Here is an 18179-nt window from a genome sequence, read left to right as displayed (position 1 = left end):
GACCAACTCAGGACAATGTGTGTGGGGGGGGTTTCAGCAGATCAAAGGAAAATAACAATAAAACCTATAGTAATGGTAACTTTCTCAAAAATGGTAGTTGAACTTTTAGGACATTAGAATGTGATTGTAGTGATTTTGGTCTAGGGTTCTATCAAGACTAATTTAGTGGCACCCTTCAAACCCACACCAACCCCCTTCTCTATCTGACTTGGTTCAGCTCAAGTGGTGGAAGTCTATTTTAGAAGATTGGGGTGTGGAATGTGTAGTTGTTGAAGAACGTGGAAGATATACTTTGTAGAGGACACCCATACAGTACTCGCTTCCAGTCTCTCTCTCTCTGTCTCCTTAACCTAACGGACTGTTTCTCTGTCTCTCGGACCGGACCACCACACCTGACATGGACAACGTTGAGGTGTTTGACTCACCCGGAAAGGGGAGGGGTCTTAGAGCCACTAAAGAGCTGCTTTCCGGAGATGTTCTTTTCTCAGAACCCCCTTTTGCCGCAGTTGTCTTTGACAGGTAAGAAGATGCTTCAGTATGGATGGGGTTTGGCTTGGCACATGAGACATGACTAACTCCTAATGCATGGGCGACCACACATGAGCCCAATATACCGATCCCTTGTTATATGTCTTAATGGCTGCGTTTACACAGGCAGCCCAATTCTGAAACTTTGCCACTTATTGGTATTTTGGCCAATCTGATCAAATCTTTTGCCATTAATTGGGCTAAAGATCAGAATTGGGCTGCAACCATTAACATGTGTTATTCACAGCCACATATAATTAGTTCAAAACATTTACATAGTGTAAAATGGTGATGAGGACAGGTCACACACAGGTCCCATGCATGCTGACACATAGGCTAAAGCCTGCCATCGTTTAGTTGAAGATACAGCACTTTACCATATTACTGCACTGTACTGTTCTACACTGCACTATGCTGTAGTTTTCTCTGTCATCTGCACATGATTGGACATGACAGTTAGACGACAGCCATATGAACTGGCCTGTTGTCACATCACATGTTCTCAGGGCAGTGGGACAGGCCCGGATAGGTGAGGTCACATGAAGCAAAATACAGTATTATTGTGGTGGAGCTTCTTCTGTGTAATTATATTAGCTAGAATCATTTTTTGTTTATCTGGAGACACACAACAAACTTCAAAAGATATTATAGGTACAAATCAGTTTGTGAACAACAAGATCAGAGCGCTATGACCTCAGCAGGGGACAGAGACATAGGGTCAAAGGTCATCACATGAAGTCATGTGGGGATGTACTTTCCCATCCTTCTTCCCCTGCTGTGGATCATGGAACTAGCCTCAATCTCATGTAAGTAATTAAGCATTGGACAAGTAAACTTTGTTGGCACCAGAAGGCCCAAATCTCCTATTTCTGTAGCGTGTACAACAGAAGAGGCTACTGGGAGGAGCAATAGGAGGACTGGCTCATTGTAATGGCTGAAATGGAATTAACGGAACAGAGTCAAACGTGGTTTCCATATGTTTGATGTGCTTGATATCGTTCCATTTATTCCATTCCAACCATTACAATGAGCCTTTCCTCATATAGCTCCTCTCAACAGCCTTCTCTGTTGTACAAGTACACCCCACAAGGCCACTGAGGACCACAAGGCCACTGAGTTGGTTAAACCTCATGTGGCTTGCAGTAGGCCTATAGGAACTCTATAACTCCATATATCCCTCTCTTCCATTCACATCCTTCATACTCCCCTCACTCTCTCTTGTCTGACTCTCTCCCTCTCTCTTCTCTCTTTCTGTCTCTCTCTCTCTCTTGCTCTTTCTCCTCTCATTCCTCTCTCTCTTATCTCTCTCTCCAGTCTTGCAGACAAGATCTGCCACAGCTGTTTCCGTAGACAGGACAAGCTGCAGCGCTGTGGCCAGTGTAAGTTCGCCCAGTACTGTGACAAGACATGCCAGAGCGCCGGCTGGAAGGAACACAAGCTGGAGTGTGGAGCCATCAAGGCTTTCGGGGCCATCGGGGACAACTTCGGCAAGGCACCCAATGAGAACATCCGGTGAGGAGGGATTGTGTGTGTGGGTGGCACTTGTGGGCAGTGGGTGAGGTGAGGTGAGGGGGAATAGAGGGATGAAGAGGACGTGTGGAAGATAAGCAGAGAGATGGAGAGAGAGAGGAGCCAAAGACTTAGGGGGGTGCATGGGGAGCAAGAGAGGGGGTATGTGGGATGCAGGGGGATAGAAAGTGTGCAATGTTGAATAGTTTACTGTCAATTGAGTCATTATCATGTTATGGATGAGCATTAAGGTTTGACCTAACAACTCATGTTCCGTGTCCCTGTCAGTTTGGCCGCCCGCATCATGTGGCGCCTCGATAAAGAGGGCGGTGTCATGTCAGACATGCAGATGACCTCATTGGATGATCTGGAGAACCACATCAGTGACATGCCTGAGGATGATCTGAAGGAGCTGAAGGTGGACATCCACAACTTCTTGGACTACTGGCCACGCAACAGCAAGCAACACCGTGTAGACGACATCTCGCACATCTTTGGAGTGGTAGGTTCTTCCCTCTTCTCTTTCTTCTCTCCATTTCTACCTGTTTCTCGTCCTATTTCTTCTTATTCTATCACTTTCATTTTTTTCATCTGTCCATCTGTTGCTCTCCATCCCTCATAGATCAACTGTAATGGCTTCACAGTGAGTGACCAGAGAGGTCTAAATGCCGTGGGAGTGGGTCTGTTCCCTAACCTGTGTCTGGTCAACCATGACTGCTGGCCTAACTGCACTGTCATCCTCAACCATGGCAAGTATGTACTGCAATTCAATAACAGTAGGGACACCGTGTGTGTGTGTGTGTGTGTGTGTGTGTGTGTGTGTGTGTGTGTGTGTGTGTGTGTGTGTGTGTGTGTGTGTGTGTGTGTGTGTGTGTGTGTGTGTGTGTGTGTGTGTGTGTGTGTGTGTGTGTGTGTGTGTGTGTGTGTGTGTGGTGTAAACTGCTTCTTGCTTTGTCTTTCAGTCAGTCGGCTGTGAATACTGTGTATCACTCTCAGATGAGGTGGGTCTTTCTGGTACAATAGTATAACCCCAACAACTTCCTAAATATCATCAATTAAAATCTCACCATCATGAATCCTCATCTCCAACATCATCAATAAAAACCTCACACCCATCCCTCCTATGATGCATCACTATCAGAGATAAACTTGAAACAGGGTTCTTCATAGGAAGGGCTCAGTAAGACCTGACTTCAAGTTTAAAGTTGAGTTGCTTCACCATATCAAAAATGGTTGCTTGCGTAAAGGACATCACACTGCTTCCTCCTGATTCGACCCCATACTGAGGCTCAAACCCAGGACCTCTGCCTCGCAAACACACATGACCACCTTCCTGAAGTGTCTTACCCAGTCGTGATTTCGTGAAGTGGAGACACTTCAGGTGGAGGATTTTCACAGATCCCCAACTGCTACATTCACCCCCTAAACTCACTCCGCAGCGACCCCAGCATTCATCTTAGAGCAATTGCAGATTGGGGTCAGGGCACCATTGTAAATGAGGAGTGAGTTTCACAAATCCTCATCTGCAACACTTGCTAACTTACTAATTCAGTTACAACTCCACCTACCTCTCCCAGAGTCATATCTTTAGATATATATGGCTCTGCCCTCCCCCTTTCCACCACTCCAGTCCTGCAAGTCACTAGCACCACCTGTTTGCAAGCTAAGCTCAGCAAACATAAGGAATGTCCACCTGTCTTCATGTCTTCCTTTTGTGCTGTTGGCTCTTCACTGAACATTGTGTTTGGGTTTCCCTCTGTCTCCCGCTGTCTGTCTATCTCTGTCTCACTCTGTCCCGCTTTGTCACCCTGTCTCCTTCTGTCTCCGTCTGTCTGCCTCTGTCACCCTCTGTCTCCCTCTGTCTCCCTTTCTCTCTGTCTCTCTGTCTATCTCCCTCTGTCTCCTTGTCTGTCTTGTACAGAGTGCCGTGGGAGTGATAGTAGATGGTAGCAAATTCTATGCTGGTATTTGGAAATATTGATGAAAAGATCTGTGTAAAAATGTAAACAAATGTTGCCTAAGACCCCTCAGGTGATCTGTGCATTGTCACATGTCAGTGATCTACAACTGTAGCTACGGGTTCATCTCAGAATTCAATTTTAGACTATTGAGATGCACCCCACATAACCCCCTCTCTGCCCCTCTCCTCACCCCAGGATTGAGCTGCGTGCCCTGGGCAAGATCGAGCCGGGTGAGGAGGTGACAGTGTCCTATGTGGATTTCCTGAACGTGACTGAGGACAGACAGAGACAGCTAAAAATGCATTACTTCTTTGACTGCACCTGTGAACACTGTAAAGGTCACATCAAAGATGACCTCAAGATGGGAGGCAAGGTGGTGGACGGGGTAAAGGTAGGAGCATGTGAATGTGAAATCCACCCATGTATGTCATTTAAATTTGACCAACAAATATTCCACTGGGTTCAGTGCATGACTTATTATGATAGGATCAAATGATGGGTCCTAGGACTGATTATTATTTAAAGTTGAACTGAAAAGAACTGAACCTTGTGTTGCTTTCGATTTATGAACATCACATCCTGTACTAGGCCTTGTGGGAATGTGTTGACTTGCTGTAGGCTAAATCACTGCTAGCTGTAACATAAAATCAAACCACTTTAAAGTTGCTAATAGGCCATGAGTCCACTCACATTCTTTCCTACACCTAGATGAGTCACTGCTTGAGAGGTCAGACTCAGGACAAAAGCCAGCCAAGACAGCTGCCCTCGACGACTACGATCATAAAAGCAATACCCTAACATTAGAGTACTGGGACTATAGAATTAGAATTCTGTTCCTAGGGCTTTTGTCAGTCAGTATGTTCACAAATGGCATCATTATGAAAACAGAGAACATTATTGAGCATCTGCAACGGTGACATTGGTAACAAGGCACAATGCATTGTCACGTGATAATAACGTGTTGTCATCGGTGTCAATCAGTGTGTAATTTTGACAAGACCAGACTGACATGTGAGACATGTCTAGTGACACATTATATACTACCCGCACATGTATTCCAGCACACATACTCTACCGGTCAAAAGTTCTAGAACACCTACTCATTCAAGGGTTTTTCTTTATTTGTACTATTTTCTTCATTGTAGAGTAGTAGTGAAGACATCAAAACGATGAAATAACACATATGGAATTATGTAGTAACCAAAAAAGTGTTAAACAAATCAAAATATATTTTATATTTGAGATTCTTGAAAGTAGCCACCCTTTGCCTTGATGACAGCTTTAAACACTTATAGCATTCTCTCAACCAGCTTCATGAGGAATGCTTTTCCATGTGTTGAGCACGTGTGGCTGCTTTTCCTTCACTCTGCAGTCCAACTCATCCCAAGCCATCTCAATTGGGTTGAGGTCATGTGATTGTGGAGGCCAGGTCATCTGATGCAGCACTCCATCACTCTCCTTGGTCAAATAGCCCTTACACAGCCTGGAGGTGTGTTGGGTCATTGTTCTGTTGAAAAACAAATGATAGTCCCACTAAGCGCAAACCAAATGGGATGTCGTATCTCTGCAGAATGCTGTGGTAGCCATGCTGGTTAAGTGTGCCTTGAATTCTAAATAAATCACTGACAGAGTCACCAGCAAAGCCCCCCCACACATCACACATCCTCCTCCGTGCTTCATTGTGGGAACCACACATGCAGAAATAATCCGTTCACCTACTCTGCATTTCACAAAGACAAGGCGGTTGCAACCAAAAATCTCAAATTTGGACTCATGACACCAAAGGACAGATTTCCACCGGTTTAATGTCCATTGCTCGTGCTTCTTGGCCCTAGCAAGTCTCTTATTATTATTAGTGTCCTTTAGTATGGGTTTCTTTGCAGCAATCAGACCATGAAGGCCTGATTCACATAGTCTTCTCTGAACAGTTGATGTTGAGATGTGTCTGTTACTTGAACTTTATTTGGGCTGCAATCTGAGGTGCAGTTAACTCTAATGAACTTATCCTCTGCAGCAGAGGTAACTCTGGGTCTTTCTTTCCTGTGGCAGTCCTCATGAGAGCCAGTTTCATCATAGCGCATGATGGTTTTTGCTACCACACTTGAAGAAACTTTCAAAGTTCTTGAAATTTTACGGATTGACTGACCTTCATGTCTTAAAGTAATGATGGACTGTTGTTTCTCTTTGCTTATTTGAGCTGTTCTTGCCATAATATGGACTTGATCTTTTACCAAATAAGGCTATCTTCTGTATACCACCCCTACCTTGTCACAACACAACTTAATGGCTCAAACTCTTAAGAATCTGTCCCTTTTTTTCAATTTTTGCCTAAAATGACATACCCAAATCTAACTGCCTGTAGCTCAGGCCCTGAAGCAAGGATATGCATTTTCTTGGTAACATTTGAAAGGAAACATTTTGAAGTTTGTGTAAATGTGAAAGGAATGTAGGAGAATATAACACATTAAATCTGGTAAAAGAAAATACAAAGATATTTTTTTTTTGTATTGTTATTGTACCATCATCTTTGAAATTCAAGAGAAAGGCCATAATGTATTATTCCAGCCCAGGTGCAATTTAGATTTTGGCCACTAGATGGCAGCAGTGTATGTACACATTTTTAGACTGATCCAATGAACCATTTTATTTCTGTTCAAAATGTTGTATCTAGACCGCCCAAATGTGCCTTATTCGTTTATTAATAACTTTTCATGTTCAAAACTGTGCACTCTCAATAGCTTGGTATTCTTTCACTGTAATAGCTACTGTAAATTCGACAGTGCCGTTAGATTAACAAGAATTTAAGCTTTCTGCCAATACCAGACATGTCTATGTCCTGGGAAATTTTCTTGTTGCTTACAACCTCAGGCTAATGCAATTAGCATATGTTAGCTCAACCGCCCGCAGGGGACCCACTGATCCTGAAGAAGTTTTAAGACAGAAAGAAATTCCACAAATTAACTTTTAACAAGGCACACCTGTTAATTGAAATGCTTTCCAGGTGACTACATCTTGAAGCTGATTGAGAGAATGCCAAGAGGGTGCAAAGCTGTCATCAAGGCAAAGGGTGGCTACTTTCAAGAATGTGAAATTTCAAATATGTTTTGATTTGTTTAACACTTTTTTGGTTACTACATTATTCCATATGTGTTATTTCATAGTTTTGATGTCTTCTCTATTATTCTACAATGTAGAAAACAGTAAAAAATAAAGAAAAACCCATGAATGAGCAGGTATGTCCAACCTTTTTACTGGTACTGTATATTTATACTCCGTAGTCATTGGACATTCTTAATTCCATTATTTTACTTTTTACATTTGTGTGGATTGTTGTGTATTGCTAGATATTACTGCACTGTTGGAGCTAAAAACACAAGTATTTCGCTACACCCGCAATTTCATCTAGTAAATATGTGTATGCGGCCAATAAATTGTGATTTGATTTGAGCAAGGCACTTAGACAAGCTCCAGGACCACTGCACTACGGCTGACTGTGCTCCTTCCAATGAGTGTGTGTGTGTGTGTGTGTGTGTGTGTGTGTGTGTGTGTGTGTGTGTGTGTGTGTGTGTGTGTGTGTGTGTGTGTGTGTGTGTGTGTGTGTGTGTGTGTGTGTGTGTGTGTGTGTGTTGTCTGGGGGAGGTGGGAGCAGAGCAGAAGAATAATATTTTTCTCTAAACCAGGGCTCCTCTCCTCTCCTCTCCTGACCTCCACTGTCCTATCCTGTCCTATTCTCTCCTCTCCTGTTCGCTTCTCTCCTCTCCTCTCATGTCCTGACCTCTCTTGTCCTCTACTCTCCTGTCCCCTCCTGTCCTCTTCTCTCCTCTCATCTCCTGTCCTCCTCTCCTTTCCTTTTTTCTCCTCTCCTCTACTGTCCTCTACTGTCCTCTCCTGTCCTCTCCTGTCCTCTTCTCTCCTCTCCTGTCCTCTACTCTCCTGTCCACTCCTGTCCTCTTCTCTCCTCTCATCTCCTGTCCTCCTCTCCTCTCCTTTCCTTTTCTCCTCTCCTCTCCTGTCCTCTTCTCTCCTCTCCTGTCCTCTTCTCTCCTCTCCTGTCCTCTTCTCCCCTCTCATGTCCTCTTCTCGCCTCTCCTGACCTCTCCTGTCCTCTCCTCTCCTGTACTCTCCTGTCCTCTTCTCTCCTCTCCTTTCATCTCCTGTCCTATTTTCTCCTCTTCTGTCCTCTACTGTCCTCTCCTGTCTTCTTCACTCCTCTCCTGTCCTTTTCTCTCCTCTTCTGTCCTCTTCTCTCCTCTCCTGTACTCTCATGTCCTCTTCTCTCTTCTCCTGACCTCTCCTGTCCTCTCCTCTCCTGTACCCTCCTGTCCTCTTCTCTCCTCTCATCTCCTGTTCTATTTTCTCCTCTACTGTCCTCTCCTGTCCTCTTCTCTCCTCTCCTGTCCTTTTCTGTCCTCTCCTGTCCTCTCCTGTCCTCTCCTGTCTTCTCCTGTCCTCTCTTGTGCTGTAGGTACCAGAGGAGCAGGTGAAGGAGGTAACAGAGTACAGTCTGCAGATGCTGCAGAAGATGGATAAGGCTCGCTTGGAGGGGAACTACCATGAGGTACAACATAAACACACACACACACACACACACACACACTGGATTCCAAGCCTAAATCAACCCTCCCGCTCTCCTCCTCTCTCCTCTCCTCCCAGGTTATTAAGATATGCAGGGAGTGTATGGAGAAACAGGAGCCAGTGTTGGCTGATACACACATCTACCAGCTAAGGATGTGGAGCACAGCCAGCGAGGTGTTAGCCTACCTGCAGTTTATTGACGAGGCCGCTGACTATGCACGCAAAATGGTGGACGGATACAAGTAAGTACAATTGACCATAAGAAACCTCTTTTCAGAGTTTAGAAGAAAAAACAGTGTAATTAAATGTATCACTGTATCACATTTTGACAGCAAGCTATACCATCCATGCAACGCCCACCTGGGGATGGCAACCATGAGGGCAGGAGTGACCCACTGGCAGGCAGGGAAGATAGAGGTGGGACACGGCATGATCTGTAAGGCCTATGCCATCCTGCAGAGAACACACGGACCCACACATCCCATCACCAAAGACCTTGAGGTAAGACATGAGACATGCACACACACACACATGCATTCTCACATAGAAACACACACACACATGGAACAATCTCCAAGATTAAAGTAAGTCACCTTGACGACCTGATCCCTCCCCCTCTCCCTAGGCTATGCGTATGCAGACAGAAATGGAGTTGAGGATGTTTAGAGAGAATGAGTATATTTACAAAAGTATGCGGGAGGCTGCCCTGAAGAACCAGCCAATGAGCATGATGAACGAACCTATGGCGGAGAGCGTCAAGAATCTCTTCCGCCGGCAGAAGAAGTGATCTCACACACACACACACACCACACACACACACAGACACACAGACACACACAATAGCATAGCAGTGTACACAGTACACACCCTGATATCAGTTTACATACAGATTGTCAGAGGAATCAACCCTTCTCAGTTCCAACACCCATGGCTCCTCACCAACCATACTGTAGCTGGGAAACCCATTCCCTCATATCCCCTCTCTGTATCCCCTTGTCAGCTACACTGGTGTGAAAGAACTAGTAAAATCAAATTCCCAAAACACATCCACCATTGCTTTAACCCAACTTGCATTTTCAAAATCACTAGAAATTGGAGAAGCCACTTTTAAACTATTATGGGCCCTTTAATGGAAGGATTCGGACCCGTCTGGTAACCCTTATATTGTAACAGACTAGATGGACGGCCCTACCAAAGCTTTAAAGCTAGAATCCTTAGTTGCTATATCTATTTTTGGACTTATAAATCAATTATATATACCTATTGATTCTTGAAGAATATAACTTCTAAATGCCTCATGAGCTTAGTTCAACTGTCACTCCATGAGAACCCAAAATATAAGCTTTTTTACTCCAATGTTTGTAAACAATGGAAATGTAAACAAACACTGTATAGCTTTAAAACATGGGTAAAACTATAATTATTATATTGTGGATGGTCAGTCCTTGCATCCATAGCTCTGTATATCAATTTGAGAGTGGTTATATTTCTCCAGGCCCATCTATCGGCTTCATACCAAAACAGAGGAGGGGTGACCGCTTTGTTATTGTTTCAATTAAGAATTCTAGCTTTATTTTCTACACTGCTGGGCTTTTTTAACTTTATATAAAAAAAGTAAAGTCACATTAAAATTGTTGAGAAATCAATTGTTGGCTTTGTGTGCTGATTTCCTAATGCACTGAATCCCACTGTTCCACTGATCCATATTCTTCCAAATTCCACCATTGGTGTCTCATTATTGCTGAATTTCTCAATTTTCCCTGAAGTTCTACCGAAGTATGTAAAATGCTATTACAATGCATTGCAGTGAGACCAGACTATTCCATGCCTTTTAAATTATATTAATCCAGTGCACATTCGTTTGCTGCGGTGCCAGCTACAGTCATGATCGGAAAAGAGAAAGAGCTTCATCTAGTGGATACATTTAATCATTACACTCAATATATCCATGCCAGTACAGTAGGCCTATAGGGCTAATAAGGCTGTAATAAGAGCACAGGTGGCGGCAAAGGGTTGAATTGAATTCATGTCACATCAGTCATAAACAATTAATTAATTCATAATTTAATGATAAATGAACCCTAAAATAGTGTTGTTAAATGAACCCCCCATACATATGCCCCTGGACTCACGTTGACGATGGTGTTTGCATCCACCAGATCTGTGACATTTTTAATCCCCTTCAGAGAGACCTTCAGCTTGTTACCTTCCTTCATCACCACAGACTGAAACATAGGAGAGAGGTCAAAAGGTTAGATCTGAAATCAGTGGACACCAACCATGGTCAACTGGTCTCTGCATCAATTTTATTGGATGGTCACGTATGGAAAATGAACTTGACAAGTATGCAGCTGTCACGTCCTGACCAGTAATGGGGGTTATTTGTTATTATAGTTTGGTCAGGACGTGGCAGGGGGTGTTTGTTTGATGTGGTTTGGGCTATGTATTTAGGTAGAGGGGTATTTGTTTTATATGGTTCGGGGTGTGTGTGTATGTAGAGGGGTGTTGGATTTATGTGTTCCGGGGTTTTTGGTTTATGTTCTTGTTTTGTATTCTAGGGTTTCTATGTTGTGTATTTTTTTGTTGGCCTGGTGTGGCTCTCAATCAGGAACAGCTGTACATCATTGTTTCTGATTGAGAGTCATACTTAGGGAGCCTGTTTTCCACCTGTCCCTTTGTGGGAGATTGTTTTTGCACTGCTGTTAGTATAGCATGCGAAACTGTCGTGCTGTCGTTTATTGTTTTTTCGTATTCACTTTACAAATTAAAAGTAAATATGAGCACTCAATCCGCTGCGTATTGGTCCGATACTGATTTCTCCTTATCAGAAGATGAAGCTTATGACAGCAGCAGGTATGTGAGGGGTTGTAATGAGATGTAAACTTCTATAATGTTGTGAGGAGGGACTGTGAGCCCAGTCACTGTGGAGAGCAGAGGAGATTCTCAGCCAAAGAACAACAGTCCTCCCACAGTGCACACATACACAAGCAGAGGGAAGAGGAAACTTCTGTCGTTTCTGAAAGGCCTACCCCAGGTGGTAAGGGTAGGCAACATCACCCCCGTCACACTGACTCTCAACACAGGGCCCCACAGGGATGTGTGTTTAATCCCCTCCTGTACTCCTTGTTTGCCATTGTTGGGGGTAATGCCTTACAAAGTAACGTGTTGGATTACTCAGATAAAATTTTTGTGGTTAAGAGGAATTTAACACATTTGTTTTTCACCTTAAGTAATCAGTTTAGTTACTTTTTCAAATAAGCAAGTAATTGGAACAATAAAAAACATCCCTCCCTCTATGTTTGTTGAGGGTCTCTTTCTGTTTCCCAGAGGAACTGGCTCTTGGACAACTTCCTAATTTATTGCTACTTTGGAGGAAAGCAGTGAAATAAATTACCAAGGTGAGCAGTTTTATTTTGACTCTGAGTCATGAATGTTGTAATGTGCATACGTTTTCCTTTGCAAAGCCTCCTGTACAGCCGCCAAAACTCATTTGACAGGTGTGCAGCAGGTATGTGAGGGGTTGTAATGTCCCTTTTCATAGCCAGGCATCGGCACACATTTCAGAAAATAAATGCCTGTTTCAAATAAATGCCGGGTCTAAATGAATTGTTTGAGAGTGAACTTCAGTGAGTACCGTAAAGATTGTGCAAAATAAGATAAAGGTGAGCAATATCATTGACATGGATGAGACGGCGGTGTGGTCTGACGTGTTCGGCTCAACTGGATGCATTCTCTCACTCACCCAACTTCTGAGAGAATGGTGCTGTCACAGCCATGGATTGTAACCATCTGATTCCAAGGGTTGCAAGTTTGAATGCAGCGATAGAATGTTGTTTTTTAGATTTTTGTTTTAAGCCTATCCCAAACCTTAACTCTTACCTTAACCATTCAGAGTTAATGCCTGAACTTAAGATTTCAGAGTTAATGCCTACATTTAAAATTAAACACTTCTAAACACATTCTGCAGTTTCCAAATCACCTACACTTGCTGAACAACTCATAAAAATGAAAAACCCCCTGAGCTCTATTTCAAAATATTACTCTTGGGCAGAATTACTGTGATTCCATGCACTCCCCACATGCACTTGCAACACTCAAAGCACAGTAATATATTTAAACTCAAAGTATGCCATCCTGTTCTTTTGAAATACATTTTCAGAGTTTCATAATGTTCTTTAAGACCTGCCCTTAATGAATAATTAATTATATTTGTGATGTTTATTTAATGGATTATAGTACACTTGAATTGTGGTGTTTTCCATATAGCCTACAGTTAGCCTATATAAACTAAAGAAAATACTAATGTGTTCTTTAAAATAGCCTACATTTTCTTTCATATTCTAATGTTGCTTAGACCTTCATAAACACAACCAAATTATTATTTTTGTGATAGACATAGGTCTATATGAAATGTATTTATTAGACTTAGAATGCTGATATCAAGAAGCTGTATCAATGGCTTAGGTAGCCTATGAGGTATCAAGACCTGGCTTTTCTAGTGTTAAGGAAATACCCTAAGAATGACCAACATGCATAAGTCAGTTTTTTTGGGTTACTTTCCACAGCAAATAATGTTAGACCATAATGAGTTACTTTTAAAGGAAGTAACGTAATGTAACAAGTTACTTTTAACTTCTCAGCACCCTGCGTGTAACGTCTGCTACAACTCACACACTCAAACACATAGATCCCCTGAACGCAGCTCACTCTCCAGATCCCAATCACCTGAATTCTGATCACCTGTTCACACACCTGTATGTCATTATCACACGATATTTAGTTCAGTTCTTTGCACCCCCTCATTGTGAGGTATTGTTTGTTTTGTGACACACTTCTATTTGGAGCTCTGGGTTTCCCGTGAGTTTCTTCTCGTGTGTATGATAGTTTTGACCTGCCTCACTAACGACACCTTTTACCTATTCCCTGCCTGTACTTTAGCCTGCTATCAACCTATTTCCTGATCTCCCAGATGACCTTACTAGCCTTTTCCCTGCCTCTACTTTAGCCTGCTATCAACCTATTTCCTGATCTCCCAGATGACCTTACTAGCCTTTAACCTACCTGTACTGTTGCCTTTTTGGACCCCCTGTTTATGACCTTCTGCCTGCCCCTGGACCCAGGTACCTGCCTCCTCCTGTGGTCCTTTACAAATAAACACCTGCTGCGCCCTGCACTTGAAACCAGCTCTCTGTCCCATCGTATTCACTACACTGCGTGGCCAGCAGGACTCCAACACCATCATAAAGTTTGCTGATAACATGACGTGGTAGGCCTGATTAGGGTGACTTGTCCTACAGGAAGGAGGTCATAGACCTGGTGGTTTTTCTTCTTATTTTTCTTGTTTCATGTGTTTTTCTTCATATCTAAAGTATTAACTTTTATTGTGCATTGCTCACAAGTTAAGCATTTCACTGTAATGTTTTACACCTGCTGTATCATGTATACGGGACAATAAAATGTGAATTTTTGAACTGCTGTTAGATGTAGGTATACTGCAAGGATATTATGTAAACTAAAGCTGAAACTAATCATGAGAAACTATTTAGTAAACTGAAATAAAATAATTTGCTAACCCATTTGAAAAACTAACTATACTGAAATAATTATCTTTGACTCAATGCTCCTGATAAATGTGTCTAGGAGAAGATGTTTAAAAAATGCCTAGTTTCTGCATCACTAGCTTTCACTGAAAATTGGCTAGGTAGCTAACGTCATTCTTACATATACTAGGCCTACTACAAAAGTTTAAAAGCATTGTATTGGGTGTAAACATGGGCAAGAGGGCTTCCTTCCATATTTTTTTGCACCCGTCTCTGCGCTATTCCTTGTCACATTTTGTATGGAGGTAGTTTTGTGCCAACAAACAAGGGGTTAAATGTGTAAAAAAAACACAAATTCCCAAGCTTTTATATATCTCCTAGATACAGGACAGACACCTCAACCTTATGATGTATTATTTTACTGCCTTTTTTGCCGTTTATGAATGTGTTATTCCATGCGTTTCTACGGCAATAGTAATGAAGGCCAAATTCAATATATCAAATCATGGGATTGAGACTTTGAGGTTGATTATCATTCAAAAATAACCTTACAAATTATACACTTACTGTTAGCTGTTAAACCACAGATTTCCACTAAATATGAATCTATTGTGTTTGTAAATCATTCTGAAAGTAGAATTTTGGCGGTTTCCAAAACCACGTTGCATTTGAGTGTGTCAGAACAGGTAAGGCCAATTGTTCAAATGAGAACCTTATGGCTGTATGGCCTTGGCTTCTCAAGAGCTCAGGTTAGGTTTCAATTATAAAGAAAATCTCAATGTGACTTGGATTTAAATGGAATAGCGTCGAAACCAGAGCATAAAATATGGTGGAAGGAAACTCTCTCTCGGCCATGTTTCACCAATGCTTTTACTTTAGTAGTACAAAAATAATCAAGTTCGATACCTAGACATTTGATAGCTAGTGATAGGGATGCACAAGCAAGACCTTTTTTGAAACATCGCCATCTCCTGGCCGCAATTACCCACCAGATTTAAGTAGCTCAGATTTAAGTAGCCCCCCCAAAAAACTTTTTTTTTTTTTTGAGAAGTCATGACGGTTTTATTTTAGTTAGTTTTGGAGTCAAACATAATAGTTTCAATATAGTTTTTCAAATGAGTTTGCTAATTATTTTATTTCAGTTTACTAAATAGTTTTTCCTTGATTAGATTTCGTTTACTATATTAACCTTGGTAGTAGTAATGCAAAAAAGTTTTATCTGGGTTTTTATTTGAAACCTAAGGTCACTATCCCAGTTACAACCTATTTTGGATATCAAATTCAGCAATTCCAGTTCCTGTTTATGGTTCTAAATGACCTACAGGATATCCGCTCCAAGGTTTGTGTGGTATTATTATTATTTAAGGACAGCTGTGATAGTGAAGGAGAGTAAAGTCCATAGAAGAGATTTTTCATGGTCCATTGTAGTGACTTACCAGAACTTTGTGCTGGCCTAAATACTGAGCCTAATGTTACAGTAAATATGAGAACTACATGATGCAGAGCACTTAGCCACTCATTTCATGTTTCAGATGTAGATGTTAAACAACTGGTAATTGTTTAGCTGATAGAGAAAAAAGGCCTAAACCATGCACACTCTCACGCTTTATTAAAATACACGTGGACTCTTTACACTTGTAAGATTAATCATAGCTATTCCTATACATACAGTATGTAAAATATATTAGTATGCAATATAAAGGCAATCTACAGAGGAGTGCTCAGGGTCCAATCCAGTGAGGTTGCCTATAAACTGAAGGAGGCCAGTAAATGGGTGGGTAGGTGAAATAGATTAATTGATCAATGAACTACAACTAGGTTACTTTGAACTACAAATCCTAACAACCAATCTCTCAAGTGTCCCCCATGGACCCTGGCATCACTGGCAGCTCATTGGCGGACTCGATGAGGAGGGGTGTGGCCAGCCAAGTGAAGGAGCCTGAGGAGGACGTCATCACTGCCCTCTGATTGGCTGATTTGATTGTCGCCTTCCTCCTCTGCCAGACAGGATTGGTCCGCACTGCAGCCCTCTGAGATACAGAAAGCAAAGAATTGTATCCACCACTCTATTAGAACCAGTGGAATAACCATAGAGATCATCCCAGAAACATGACATTGAAGTTTCTTTACCTGAGTCACAACAGATGCCTGGTGCAGCGCAGCGTCCTGCTTCAGATCCACAGGGTCTCCCTCCTGCCTGGCAGGGGGTGGACAGGTAGTTCTCCTCCATGCAGCGTGCCGTCTCTGGGGAGCCCATCCAGCAGCCCAACCCTTCCCCACAGCAGATACTGGGGCCGAAGCAGCGGCCCTGCTCCCCTGGCCCACACAACATGCACTGCAGGAGGAGAGAAGGGACAATCGGGTATTAAGTTGTATCATCATTCAAAAACATAGATTCTTATCAACATTCTTACTCCCTTTTTTCACAGGGAAGGTAACGGTTCATTGTCAAATCTCAGAATTCAGTTTCTTCAGAACTCAGTGCTTCTACAGAGCCTCACTTTCAGTTCCCGCTCCTCTTGATGCATAAGACAAATCATACCTGCTATTTACAATACACATAAGATTTAAAGAGTGTAGATCTAGATTCTAGACAGATCGAGTTGCCACTCACCTTGCGTTGTGGAGAGTCCATGATGGACCTCTTGCCCCCGATGGGACAGTTGGAGATGTAGCAGGCTGAACAGAAAGACATGAGGAAGAATAAACACAAGGACACAGCGGCTCCAGTCATCTCTAATGAGAGAAGAGGAATAGAGTACAAGTCGAATGTGTTTCGGAGTGACTCCCAGGTGAATGTTGAAGTTCTGTATCTTCATTAGCACCCAGACCTCTTATATACCCTCTCCCCTCTCTCCCGGGGAGTGACACGGACCCCTGACATCCACTTAGGGTTAATTAACGAGCCTGTCTTACTCACCCTCCCTCCTGATAGCGCTGGCCCCTGGCTTGGGCTTGGCAGATGCCTGGCCAGTAGTACAGTCATACATTAAGTGGCCTGGCGCGGCCTCAGCCATAGAGACAATCATTAGTGGAGGGCCTGTGTCCGTGACTATGCATGTGAAAGAGGAGAGGTGTTAGAGGAATGAGACAAACGGGAAGTGTTTGGTGTGTAGATGGGGATGGGGGGATGTGTTGAACCTGGACCTATGACCTATTATTAGAGAGATGACGTAATGAGATGGTGATTGTGAGTCAATTACTGTAGAGCAGTGTATTTCAGTGTTAGCTAACTATCTGACAGACTGGTTGGCTATATCCTGTAGATGGTTCCAGATCAAGGATTGAGAAAACAGCATCATGTACTAATGGAATAAGAAGACAGATTTGTACCTACTGAGATTATACACCATTGCATCGATCATCGACTAGACTCAGTCACGGGACAAATTTTTGCTTGAGCAGAGGGTCGTGGCCGGAACATAATTACAAATCATTTGTAGACTGAAAATTGACTGCAAGAAGCCCAAACAGATAAAATGTTTGACTAAAATATAATCATTTCCAACCTTGTTTATATTTCTGTATGATCACGTGTCTCTGTATTATGCGTGGGAATACTAAAAACAAATGTCTTAAATTAAAATCACTTGGAGCTGATTTCCTGGTATGTCCAACAATGAAAATTCCACACCATTTTTTATAATTTTTTTAAGTGAATATTATTATTATTATTTTTGCTCAGAAAACTTGGGGGGCCAAATAAAACCACCCATGGGTCAAATTCAGCCCAGTTGTTGAACCCTGCGCTAGGGGTTATCTTATTAATGCACTTAATTAATGAGCTTTTATTGGCTACACACATTGGCACACTAGCACACACACAAGCACACACACAATATATCTGATATGTCACCTTAGTAAACTTTGTAATACCTCATAGCAATTAGTACACATTGACAAGGTCTTAGGTTAATTGATTAACCGAGTCCATTAACACAGACAACGCTAATCGGCTTCCTAATAGAGACGTTTACTCTTCCAATGAGATGAGCTCAATTAGTGCCTTCAGGTTTAGTCATCCTGTATTGATGCAGAAAGGCAGGGTGAATATATATGCAAATTG

General features: G+C 42.4%; 2 protein-coding genes across 4 annotated transcripts; one reads left to right on the top strand and one right to left on the bottom strand.

Annotated features, from left to right (window-relative positions):
- The first annotated feature begins 259 nt into the window (after positions 1-259).
- On the top strand, positions 260-10219 carry smyd1b (SET and MYND domain containing 1b). Of its 3 annotated transcripts, XM_014161753.2 has the most exons (10): positions 260-519; positions 1843-2040; positions 2326-2539; positions 2660-2790; positions 3000-3038; positions 4194-4389; positions 8464-8556; positions 8652-8815; positions 8906-9074; positions 9199-10219. In XM_014161753.2, the coding sequence occupies exons 1-10, from the start codon at positions 398-400 to the stop codon at positions 9358-9360; spliced, it is 1488 nt and encodes a 495-aa protein (XP_014017228.1). In that variant the 5' UTR covers positions 260-397; the 3' UTR covers positions 9361-10219.
- Positions 10220-15722: 5503 nt separating this feature from the next.
- Positions 15723-16906, bottom strand: LOC106580598 (isotocin-neurophysin IT 2-like). The gene is made up of 3 exons (XM_014161840.2): positions 16728-16906; positions 16244-16448; positions 15723-16143 (listed from the first exon to the last, which is right to left on the bottom strand). Exons 1-3 carry the CDS (start codon positions 16845-16847, stop codon positions 16004-16006), a joined length of 465 nt encoding a protein of 154 aa, XP_014017315.1. The 5' UTR covers positions 16848-16906; the 3' UTR covers positions 15723-16003.
- Between the last annotated feature and the right edge of the window lie 1273 nt (positions 16907-18179).

This window comes from Salmo salar, chromosome ssa20, assembly GCF_905237065.1.
Source record: "Salmo salar chromosome ssa20, Ssal_v3.1, whole genome shotgun sequence".
In the NCBI taxonomy this organism is placed as follows: domain Eukaryota; kingdom Metazoa; phylum Chordata; class Actinopteri; order Salmoniformes; family Salmonidae; genus Salmo; species Salmo salar.
This window is presented reverse-complemented; position numbering and strand designations above follow the sequence as displayed.

Bases quoted from the DNA above. Each gene is read 5' to 3' on its own strand.
- smyd1b (XM_014161753.2), top strand. From the start codon at position 398: ATGGACAACGTTGAGGTGTTTGACTCACCCGGAAAGGGGAGGGGTCTT. The intron at 4,390-8,463 runs GTAGGAGCATGT...CTTGTGCTGTAG, and splicing joins AGGTGGTGGACGGGGTAAAG to GTACCAGAGGAGCAGGTGAA. The intron at 8,816-8,905 runs GTAAGTACAATT...ACATTTTGACAG, and splicing joins AAAATGGTGGACGGATACAA to CAAGCTATACCATCCATGCA.
- LOC106580598 (XM_014161840.2), bottom strand. From the start codon at position 16,847: ATGACTGGAGCCGCTGTGTCCTTGTGTTTATTCTTCCTCATGTCTTTC. The intron at 16,449-16,727 runs GTGAGTGGCAAC...CTCCTCCTGCAG, and splicing joins TGGACTCTCCACAACGCAAG to TGCATGTTGTGTGGGCCAGG. The intron at 16,144-16,243 runs GTAAAGAAACTT...TCTGTATCTCAG, and splicing joins AGGCATCTGTTGTGACTCAG to AGGGCTGCAGTGCGGACCAA.